At 33.1% G+C, this 11,437-nt stretch overlaps 2 protein-coding genes across 2 annotated transcripts; both read left to right on the top strand.

The window, feature by feature from the left end:
• The first annotated feature begins 856 nt into the window (after positions 1 to 856).
• Positions 857 to 8,623, top strand: LOC141707759 (DNA polymerase delta small subunit). Its single transcript, XM_074511102.1, has 15 exons — positions 857 to 1,012; positions 1,085 to 1,214; positions 2,122 to 2,228; positions 2,328 to 2,454; positions 3,378 to 3,485; positions 5,055 to 5,170; positions 5,260 to 5,343; positions 5,836 to 5,904; positions 5,983 to 6,054; positions 6,150 to 6,241; positions 6,331 to 6,458; positions 6,678 to 6,779; positions 6,862 to 6,929; positions 7,865 to 7,932; positions 8,287 to 8,623. The coding sequence occupies exons 1-14, from the start codon at positions 947 to 949 to the stop codon at positions 7,922 to 7,924; spliced, it is 1,329 nt and encodes a 442-aa protein (XP_074367203.1). The 5' UTR covers positions 857 to 946; the 3' UTR covers positions 7,925 to 7,932; positions 8,287 to 8,623.
• Positions 8,624 to 9,358: 735 nt separating this feature from the next.
• On the top strand, positions 9,359 to 11,210 carry LOC141706056 (uncharacterized). The gene is made up of 2 exons (XM_074508890.1): positions 9,359 to 9,898; positions 10,915 to 11,210. Exons 1-2 carry the CDS (start codon positions 9,494 to 9,496, stop codon positions 11,002 to 11,004), a joined length of 495 nt encoding a protein of 164 aa, XP_074364991.1. The 5' UTR covers positions 9,359 to 9,493; the 3' UTR covers positions 11,005 to 11,210.
• Positions 11,211 to 11,437: the final 227 nt, after the last annotated feature.

Raw genomic sequence — 11,437 nt, 5'->3', positions numbered from 1 at the left:
TTCTCCATTTCAAAGTACATAATCATAAGTTTCGTTAATATTAGGCCAAATGAAACTCGAAAAATAATCATCAATACTGTTAAAATAAACTTTAATTTAAAAAATATCAAATATATTTTATAATTTTTTTTAACAGTCATACTTACATATAAAACTGTGCCGTGAGTTGTCATAAAGTAAAGTAAAATATATAAAATTATATAAAATAAACTTACATATGTGAAAATTATACTAGACAATATTTTTTTAATCTTATTTTAATAAATAATAAAGTACTAAATCAATTATACATATTTGTATATTTATTAGATCTTATCATTAAGATTTTTAAAAAATTAACGTGAGATTGTTTCGTATGTAATAATTCTACTTCATTAAAAATATTATAGAATAGTTTTATATATTATTGAAAATATTGTATGATAGATTGAAAATATTATAGAGTAATTCTAAAGCTTTTAAAAAAAATTCCAAAACTTTCTCATAAGATATTGATTTGTAATTGGTTGATTTATTATAAATATAAATGACCGCATCCCCAATTTTAACATACCATTTATTTTTTGAAAGTTATTTTTGTAACTGTAGTATTACTCAACATTATATACTAGAGTTTTACGTTTATTTAGATTACAAATTATACTATTTGTATATATTATAATAATTATAATATTAAATACTAAAATTGATGAATCTTTAAAATTAATTTTATATTTGACAAAAAATATGCTTGTGTGCGATTATGGACTATATTGAAAGTTTTTAGTAATTTCTATATAAATATGTTTTCCTGAATAAAAACACACACAAAAAAATGATTTCTCGAATATCTTTTGGCTGTTTTGGACAAATGACGGGTACGACACATATAACATGAGCCGAGGAGTGTAAAAATCCCCAATTTCATAAAATTAGGTCAGTTAGTCGAGTGCTCAATTTTCCCGCCATGGCGATAATGGAAGAAGACTCCGTGACCCACATTCCAAGAAAGCAATCTCTTTACAATTCCATGGTAATTCTCATCACACTCTTCTCCAATTATGCCAAACGGGTCTTTAATTTTGATGGGTTTGATTATGTGTAGGATGAAGAGTTCAAGATACAGAAGGAGATGTATAGAGGTCAACAATACAGTCAGATTTATTTTGCTAGATTACACTTGATGAGAACTCTCTTGTACTCTCTTGTTCCTACTTGGAAACCGCACTTGCCTGGTATCCTCTCTTTACCCCCTTGATTTTCGTATTTTCGGTTTCTTGTATTGGGTTTTGCTTTTCTTGATTTTTAGTAATGTTTCGGTTTCGGGTTTCTGTTTGTCTTCGTAAATGTGTCGATTTTCTGTTCTGAACTTTAGAGAGATATGATTCGGTGTAACTAACAAAAAGAAGAGATGTGATACAGTTATGCAAATGATTGTATATACTTAAAGGAAGAAATTTAAGTGAACTAGTTATTTTTGGGCCATGTTTGGGTTAATCGAGCGCGTTTGTGGTTGTTTCGGGTTTTGTTTCTGTAATGTTGTTGATAATTGGGTGGGGTTTGAGTAGTGTTTGGTGTTGTCCTTTTTAGCTATACATAATTACCTTGTTTTTTGCAGTTTTTTTCTTTTACTTTGGAATAAACTAATTTCTAGGTTTGTTATTTTGTAACATTAAATATTTAATAATTTTAGTGATACATAGGTTTACTGAGTGTTTTTAAAATTGTGTTCTTTTGTAATATGAAACTAAAATTATATTTTGACCATGAATTGTGCTGGTATGGTAACAAATTCTTGATATTTCCCAAGTGTAAGGCATAATATGCACTTTTTGGGTGTTTGAGTACATTTTGTATGATCCAGGTGATGTGGTTAACGTGTTCTTAGAAGTTTGAGTGATTCATTGAAACTGAAAAGAAAAAACTTGTTGCTTAGTATAACGTGTAGTTGTAGTTATGCTTTAACATATTCTGTAAACACTTCCTGTAGTTTTTCTCTATAATGTTTTTAATTCTTTATGTAATGTAAAGTGGAACTAATTGGAATTTTTAGGAGGATTTAGAAATTAAAGAAACGGTTTTTTCATAAGTAAATTATGTTGTTTATAAGTGAAGTAATTATTGAGCAATATTATGCTACAGTTTGCACAGTTTTAGGGCTTGAAGGAGACAAAGAATGTGTGATTGTTGGTACATTGTACAAGCACATGAAGCTTAAACCTTGCATCCTAGATGAATACTCTAAGGAGGTAGAGTTGTTGGTGAACAATATTTTATGTTGCTTCTATTTTTTCCCATCCTTGAAGCTTAAATTATGTTGTTTTCTTTTCCCATCTTTTTTTTAACAGAGGTCCGTTACTCCGCTTGTACAACCTCACAATTTTGTGCATTCCGATGATTATCTGATTCTCGAAGACGAAAGTGGAAGAGTTAAACTCAGTGGCACCTCACTTTCACCTTCTTTTTACGTCACAGGTTGATCTCATGATTTTTATAATGCTGATAATTAAGGAATTTGTATATTTTTGTAAATTATTATCATGAAAAGAAGCAGTATATAATAAAAGGCGCGACCTTTTTTTTGTACGTGCCACAGTTATTTTTTTCTTGATCTTGTAAATTATAATTACTTCCCGAAGTTCGTAAGGACAAAGTTCACAGAACAATGGAAGTACAAAGATTTTGATAATTACTGTGTCGGTAGGTTTCGGTGGAGGGTGGGTCTTGGCCCTCTTTAGAGTGAGAGACGGTGATTCTTTGGAAGGAGGGGGGGGGGGTGATGTTCATAAGAAAAATATTGTAAAGGATATATTTGTTTCACTTCTGTACAATGTAACCGTATATCCTGTTGTTTATTTAAAATCTAACACATAGTCCTAAAATGTGAGCAAGATCTTATCCTAATTACTCTTTGCAAGATATACTTTGTAAAGAACATATATGACTTACAACACTGTTTTGTAATTTATGGCTAATCATGTTTGGATTACCATATCACTGAATTTTCCCCTCCCCCCTTAAGTTTTTTAATTTGTTTAAGACTCAGACCAGTATTCAGTATTCTGGTATTCGATTTTGTTGATCTCTATCCTATGAAATATCTAGACTAACCCAAGTTTACATTTAGTCAAAAATTAGAATTTAAGATTTAACTCCCCTCAGAAATCACTTATACATGTATGTTGTCAATTATGTTTTTTTGTAGTAAATTAATCCTTTTTCAGTGCCCCGTCCACTCACTGTGAACTTATGCACATTAAACCTGGTAAAACTAATACGAAAGCCATGAAGCAGCACTCCAGTTATCACTTTGTGAAGCTATACAATTTACTAGCCTTATATTATAATTAGCTGCGTACAAGATGCAATAATGGTTTGTTTATATATATATATGGCAGGTATTGTGGTTGCATTGCAGGGCAAAGAAACTGGTGCTGGAGATTTTCTGGTTGAGGATGTCCTTGAAGCTGGCTTACCCCCACAACTAGACCCCCCAAATAAACTGGGTACTGTAGTAATACCAAAAACATTTCTGTTCTTTCTTAAAACTGTCTACTATGCAGTTATTATCTGAATAAATTTTTCTTCATTGATTTCCCTCATAGCCAATGACTATGGTGCACACTTTGCACTTAATTGAGATAAATACTCTTTAGGTGGTATATATGAAATTTTCAACTGACTTCTGATGCAAATGTCAATATTGTTTGAAATATAAGTTGATAAAAATTAAAAAGTATAGTATTATTAATTGTAAATTGTAGAATCAAAAATTTCTCTCTCGCATGAGAGTCGGCCGCCCTAACTTCACCTAACCCTAGCCGCCCTACCTTCTTTTTCCCCCTTTCTACCCATCTCTATCTCCATCATCTTCATCTTCTCCTTTTATTCACTTTTTCTTTAATAAAATCGAGATTTGTTTTACAAAACTCGAAAAATCCATTACAGTTTTTCACTTTAGTTTTCAGATCTACTAAGGTAAGAGCTTGGATTTTATAATAAAATTCAGTTTTTGGATTCAAAATCTCTGGTCTAACAACATATTACAATTTGGTGTTATTCCGAGATTTTTGAATTTTGAATTTTTTCGTATTGTTCTGTTTAAGTTATTATTTGTGTGTTTGATTGTCTCGCTTTATGCGATGTGTCTCGTTTTGTGCGATGTGGTGTTTGTGTTGAAAATGAATTGGATGGTGTATTGGGAGATCTGGATATCTCGCATCAACAACACTTTCGGCAGGTCTATAGCTGGTGTCCGGCAGGTAGATAGCTGGGGTGCGTTTGGAACGGTGGTGAAAATCACATGTGCTCACCTCTCACAAAAAATATTTGTTCATAATATGAGGACTCTAAACTCCGTTGTTGCAACTGAGTCCTCTGAACATTGCAATATCAATCGAATTAATGTGAGGGTCAATTGTGAATCTACTGTTTTCGGGGGAGATGCGTGCTGGATTGTCCGGGAAACCATTACCTTCATTTTTAACTTTCAGAATATTTGTATTCAGTTTGTTAAGCAATCCGGAAACAAAATGGCTAATTATTTAGCTCTATTTATTTTTCAACCTGGTTGCATGATCAGTTGGGGATTTGTCCCGATTGAATCTCTTTCAAGTCATTAATGAAATCTGCTTTAAATTTGGCAAAAAAAAAAGTATAGTATTATTTAATAGGTCATAGTAAAAAGTTCGTGAGAAGATAACCTATTAAGATCCCAACAAAAGATGCCCATGATTGGAGTGTTCTGGTGATATACCAAACAGTGGCTGAGATAGAATATAGAAGAGTCACGGTAATTTCATTATATGGGTGTTTATACTATTTATAAGTTGGGAGAGAGTGGACTGTATCTAGTTTACCATTATTTCCTTAATGTATCTGACGCTCCCTAATGATTTGTGTTCACATATAATATCTAATTGGTTGTATCATATTTATGTTTATATTCTTGACAGGATATGAATTGTGCTGTTTTCCTCACTTAGTGAATTTTACATGTATGGTTACTGGGAACGAATGGTACCTGGGCCAGTGAATATAAGCTTTCTATGAAGCTTTAAATTATTTGTGTGCAGAAGAAGACAAGTATGTTGTTTTTGTATCGGGATTAAATTTGGGAAGCAGCTCTTATAATCCACTTCAAGTTCAGCTTCTCGTTGATCACATTACAGGACATCTTGGAGATGAGAAGGTTCTTTCTCATTTGAAGTTGCGTTCTTCTGTTTATAGGCCTACCACATGTTTTCTCTTATTTAACTTTATGACAAATGAACTGAACAGGAACAAAAGAATGCAGCTAAAATTGTTCAAGTAGTGATCGCCGGGGACTCTGTTAAAATACCTCGCGAGCTTCTTAATGGTCAGGTAGCACCTCTCGAGAGATGGCTTTCTATTACAAAGATGGCTAAACTATTCTGTTTATCTTTAGAAGTCTTTTGAGTAAAAGATATATAGTAACAGTACTGTATATAGGTATTGATCATAAAGTTAACCTTATATAGTGTGCTTTTATAAGGGCATGGATGTGTTTGCGTATTTCTTCTATTAGAAGATGAGGTTTTGTCAAAGTGTTTCCCACTTTTACCACTGTCAAGTCGTCAACTATGTTGTTTATCTACAATTTTATCTTGGATAATTCTAACTGACCAAAAACAGATGCTGTTGCCTTTTTAACTGCAACCACGAGCACATTTTAGTCTGTCCTTTAAGATACTGTTTTATGAAATTTAAAAATATATTCTGAAGTAGAATAAATCCAAGGTACATCAGATAATGCTTTAACTTATGAATCTATTAATCCATGTCTGTTGTCGGCTATACCATCCTTTATGGTGACTTCTGACTTGATACCTGCAGAATTTGGCATCCAAGGATCAATCTAGGTTGTCAGAGCCAATTAAGGAGGTGGATATCTTGTTGACACAGGTAGGAAGTTTCTTCTATAATTTACGCAATTCTGATATCAATCAAAATCAAGATATAATTATTCATTATTTTATGCAGATTGCTGCAAGTATACCTTTGGATATCATGCCAGGACCAAATGATCCAGCTAATTTTGCCATGCCACAGCAGGTTTTGACATCCTTATGTCTGTGTATAACCGCTATATGTTTTATGTAATTATATGTAATTAAATGTTCTTTCCTGATGCTGTGTTTATTCTCCAGCCTTTACATAGATGTCTTTTCCCTAGTTCAGCGTCTTACAACACTTTCAAGTCATGTACTAATCCTCATTCTTTTGAGCTTGATGGTGTGAGGTAATATATATATTTGGTGATAGATGTCATTTCACAAACAGAAGCCAGACTTGGACTTATATTTTTTGTCATGTTAATTTGGCCCCAAGATTTCTTGGAACCTCAGGTCAGAACATACATGATTTTGAAAAGTATTCTGAGGGGAGTGATAAAGTGGAGTTTTTGGAAAGGACATTAAAGTGGAGGCATATTGCGCCAACCGCACCAAATACCCTTGGTAGGTTATTTCATTGTGCCATCTTTAATTTTATCCTGCTTTAACTTGTGTTTTAATGTGAATTGTTGCTGTCGTCAACCGTGTGTAATGTGTTAACATAATATTTTTTCGGTAAAGATATTGCAGCAAATGTATAGTTAATTTTATGTCGAAAGAATCACACTACACTGACATATCCTTATTGTGATTGTATTGACATGGTCTATATCCTTTTATCAGGTTGTTATCCGTTTACTGATAGGGATCCTTTCTTCGTGGAGAGTTGTCCCCATGTTTATTTTGCTGGCAATCAAGATAGTTTTGGAACCCGCTTGATAAAGGGTACTTTTAGAATCAAATTTTATTTATTAGTATTCTCCAAACATTTTTCCTTCAGAGTATAACAGTGAATTTTTGAATTCAGGTTCGGAAGGGCAGGTAGTAAGACTCATTAGCATTCCAAGATTTAGCAAAACCGGTACTGCTGTTATGGTAAGCTTTGCAATTTAACGATTTGTGTTATTGGAAGGACTTGGAGAAATACATGACACCAATTTTCTGTATATTCCCAATTTCAAGAAAAAAAACACATTAATGGATATAGCATGATAAAGCAGGTTTTTAAACGCTAGAGTGTCAGATTTAAGTGCAAATTATTACCATATTAAACAATACCACTGTTTAAGTTTATGAGATATTCTCAGGGAGCGCAGAGCCAATTTCATATTTTTCTGGAACCTAATAATAAAACAATTCATTTCTCTGAAGCTGCTTTTCTTTAATTTTATGTATGTTTCCGTTACTTTGTATCCACACTTGGTGTTCCACATCTTTCAGGAACTGATAAGTTCCTGAACAATTTTGTGTCTATTTTTGGTGTTTTCTGTTGATTTAAGTAGGATAACAGCTAAAATAAGCTGAGAAACAGAGATGTAGAGCAGAATAGAGATAGAATCAGAGAGATTAGGTAGAGATCAAAGAGAAACTTGAGAGAAAAGACAGAGTTTTAGAGAGATTTGAGATAGAATGGGTTTAGAAACCCTGGAGAGAGAAAGTAAGAATCAGTTATAGAGAGAGAAGAGATTTGGTGGCAAATGCCATTTTCCATATATTCAAATCATGATGAAAATGAGAGTTTACATCAGGTATTTATAGATATCACACAGTGTAGCAACTAAGCAAAAGACTAAAATGCCCTTAATGACTCTACTGTCATACTGCTTTACTACTACTGCCTTACTACTAGTATTACAGTAATACCAGTAATACAATTACTACTATTACTTGAAGTATACTAAGACTGATTCCTAACAACATCCCACTTGTAATACAATTTGAAATGGTTCACTATTGATAAAAAACGTTTATTTGCCAACTTGCTATATATTGACATGCTTTTGTTTTCGTTTTCTTCTTGATGCTGTTAGTTAAATATGAGAAATCTTGAATGCCATGCTCTCAGCTTTGGGACGCAGTTCAATTTATAAATTGCAAGGTATGTGATTTTGTTTATATACATTCTAAATGTTTAAGAGGCATTTTATATTCACCACTCAACAGGGTTATAAAGCTTAGGAGATTGGCTAATAAAGTAATAAATATATTCGATGATAATTAATGTGAAGCCTAACAATCAACTTATGTAAACTGGTGGTTTACATAGTTATAAATACAAGGAGGGTGGGTGGGTTGGGGAAAGTGTCAGATAGGGATGAGTTTTTGCCACAAGGCTACCAGGCTACCACGAGTCCTCAGATTTGTTTACATATTGAGAGGAAGCATCAAATATGAAGTGTTCAAGTAGGACATAGATATGTAATGCTTGAATGTTTTTTTTTTACTTTGACAGGATGTAGCCTGCTGCCTAAGCAGATATTATCAGGTTTTTCCAGGAAGCACATCCGTCAAGTAAAATGCTGAAACTTTAAAATCTCTGAAATGGAAGTAGGTCTAGTCCCTGGGCGGGTTCCGGAGATGTAGGAAGCATATGTACAACAAAAAAGTTGAGACTTTTGTTAGAGATTGACACATCCTGTAGCAAGCCACTCCTATGTTTAGTATCGATGTTTGTATATCAAAACTGATGTAATAACTCTGTAAAATTTTGAGGGACATGGTTGATTTTCAAGAACTTTATGTACTGTCAACCTCATCTCTGAATTTAACAAGCATGCAAGTTTAGCGTCTGGTCTTTGTATTCTCGATCTCAACCGGTGCTTATGGTTAAAATATAGGAAACATGGATTGTATATGTAATTATAATTTTTTACAGTATAATTAAAAATATGCTATTAATCTACACTATTACTCGGGCATTTAAGAAAAAAGAACTTATTCTTTTTTCTTGATGATCTGATTAATTAGGTAATGGACAAGTTTATAAAGAATAGAAACAGGGATGGAGCGTGGAAATAGCAGACGCGCTTTGTGGGATTTCAAAATTTATTACATTGGGGAAGATTATATATACGCATCGGTTCTTATTTATAGTTTTTTTTTTAATTTATTGGGTCACCTTAATTTTAGTGTTTTTGCACTGAAATGTGGGACAAATGGAATAAACAAGTTGTTGCGAACGGCAAAATCACTTTTTTTTTTCTGAAATAATTAACATATCCTGATTTTATTAATTTTCTATATTTTGTACTCTTGGAAATTTGATATCAATACAACCCTGTTCGATAATAAAAATTCTTTGAAATTAAAAAGTTAAAACAATTACATTACAATAATAATAATAATTATTTAAACTGTTTTTAGTTTCTCATCTCTTGTTGATCTAGTTAAACTGGAGAGCACGCGCTACACTTTACAACTAAGTAGTCGTATTATAATTATGATGACCCCATTAGGCCATGATTGTTCCAACGGCTATAATGTGAACCCTCATTTTAAATTAATTTTAACTATAATTTATTCCATCCCATCCCTCTATTCCTCGTTCCCTCCAACGGTTCAATACAAATTCATTCCCCTCCTCTATAATTCCATTCCCCCCTCCGCCTTGCAATAATATCACATCTTCAATCCCATTTCTTCTTATTCTTCTCGATAAAATGGAGGGCGATAGCATCAAGACTACTACGACTACTACTACTGCCCCTACTACTTCTGAATCTGATGTTGTGAAAGTTCAGCATATAACAAAGGCGTCTTCGGATGAGCTGCTCAGTAAATTTGCTCAAGTAGGAGGTCCTAATAATAAACTCGCTCTCACTCTTGTTACTAACAAGAATAAGAAGTTAAATTTGGGGAAACGCCAGAGGACTAGTAACAGATCAAATGCGGATGGGTCTGTTTGCGATAGCCCTACGAGTGTTGGTGTTGCTGATAGCAAATCACTGCTTCCTCCTGCTAATAAGAGAGCAACCGCAGCTGTTATGCGTCGGCTTGGAATAGGAAAGGCCAGTCTCAGGTCCAGGATTCACAACAACAAGTCCCTTCTAGGAACTATCGAAAAGGTCTGTTGATTATCTATTTCTCTGGCTCCATTTATTAATGTAGATATCTAATTCATGCTTAATTTCTTTTAAAGCTATTTTATTTTTATGCAATTAGATTCACATCTAATTGATATCTAATTAGGTTCTGCAAATATGTTGCTATGGTATTGTTATTGACGGATTGACAAGTACACTACTTTCGCTCAATTAATTTTGAGTTTCAGATATGTTTGCCAAAATTAATTACATAGTCCAACATATCGTGATGCCTCCCGTTAAGCTGGACTTTCAGCTGTGAAGTTTTTGATCATAGATTTATAATGCTTTGGACTACGCTACCAAGTACTAGTATTGTACTTGGCTAAAACTTGGGGTCGGAAGAAGCCAAATGGATATCTGGATATACTAGTGTGTTATACTCCCTTGGCTTAAGTACTTCCCTGTCCTGAAATTAACTTAAGAGTTTCAGAAATTAAATCAGTGTGTTTCAGGGGAAATTATGTCACTAGTTTCTATGTTCTCCCTCTGATTCTTGCAATTTGACTCGTGTCTTCAGATAATGAAACCTTTTTGATCCCCCAGGTACTTTGAACAACATTTCAAGAAATAAAAAAGAAATGGTTTTGATTTAAAACGCAGGAATATAAGAGTGAGAAAATGGTGTTTATTGCCCATGTTAACTCTGTACTAATACAATTGCCATGGTTATTAACATTGTTTAGCAACTCATATGACCTGCAAAATTCCAGTGCTGTCACTTATTCGTTTCTCTTCTCTATAAGCCTAGTGTTTTGCTCGGTGGTATTGTTATACTGTCATTCCGTTTCTAATCTCATTTGGATTACATTGTACCTTTGTAGGCAGAGTTATTTGTAAAACTCTGAGCCTCTCTCGAAAGGGAGTTCAATAAAAAATTACTGCCTTATTGTTCTCTTGAAGCTAAGATAAACTTGTCATACTATGGTTAGTTGAGATCAGGTCCAACTGTAGCTTGAATAAATTGGTCTAACAGATTCTTCTTCTGATGTGTGTAGACATGGAGAAAAACTCTGAAAGGTGCTTCGAAGATCCTCATAGAAAAACATTACAACCGGCACAAGCGTTTAATCAGTGACTTTGCTTAGCTCTAGTCACAATCTTTCTGGAAAAGAGTTGTCATAAACCATTTTTTTAAAATACATTTCTTGTCAAATAGTAGTATCAATATGTCCGTTATTCTGATTTGTTTCTAGCTTTCCCAGAAATACAATCGCTTGATACATTAGCAGAACTTATGGCCTTGCTGTTATGTTTTAAGAATATATGATACAGTTCCGGAAGTTGTTCTTTACATGGGGCCTGTTTTGGCAAATCTTATAAGTTAATAACAATTTATTGACGAGTGTTTGTCGCCCCAATTTATAAGCTGATAAGTTGAATATTGTTAACGACTTATTTTTTCTCAACTTATTTTTTATTTTTCATTTTTTTTTATCAATTTTAGTTTTAAAAAATACTTTTTATATGTTAATCTAACTTAAAATATAAGAATTAAGATAGTTATATTTAAAAATTATT

The sequence above is a fragment of the Apium graveolens genome, chromosome 2 (assembly GCF_009905375.1).
Source record: "Apium graveolens cultivar Ventura chromosome 2, ASM990537v1, whole genome shotgun sequence".
Taxonomy (NCBI): domain Eukaryota; kingdom Viridiplantae; phylum Streptophyta; class Magnoliopsida; order Apiales; family Apiaceae; genus Apium; species Apium graveolens.
This window is presented reverse-complemented; position numbering and strand designations above follow the sequence as displayed.

Bases quoted from the DNA above. Each gene is read 5' to 3' on its own strand.
- LOC141707759 (XM_074511102.1), top strand. From the start codon at position 947: ATGGCGATAATGGAAGAAGACTCCGTGACCCACATTCCAAGAAAGCAA. The intron at 6,780-6,861 runs GTACTTTTAGAA...TTTTGAATTCAG, and splicing joins TGGAACCCGCTTGATAAAGG to GTTCGGAAGGGCAGGTAGTA. The intron at 6,930-7,864 runs GTAAGCTTTGCA...TGATGCTGTTAG, and splicing joins AAACCGGTACTGCTGTTATG to TTAAATATGAGAAATCTTGA.
- LOC141706056 (XM_074508890.1), top strand. From the start codon at position 9,494: ATGGAGGGCGATAGCATCAAGACTACTACGACTACTACTACTGCCCCT. The intron at 9,899-10,914 runs GTCTGTTGATTA...TGATGTGTGTAG, and splicing joins TTCTAGGAACTATCGAAAAG to ACATGGAGAAAAACTCTGAA.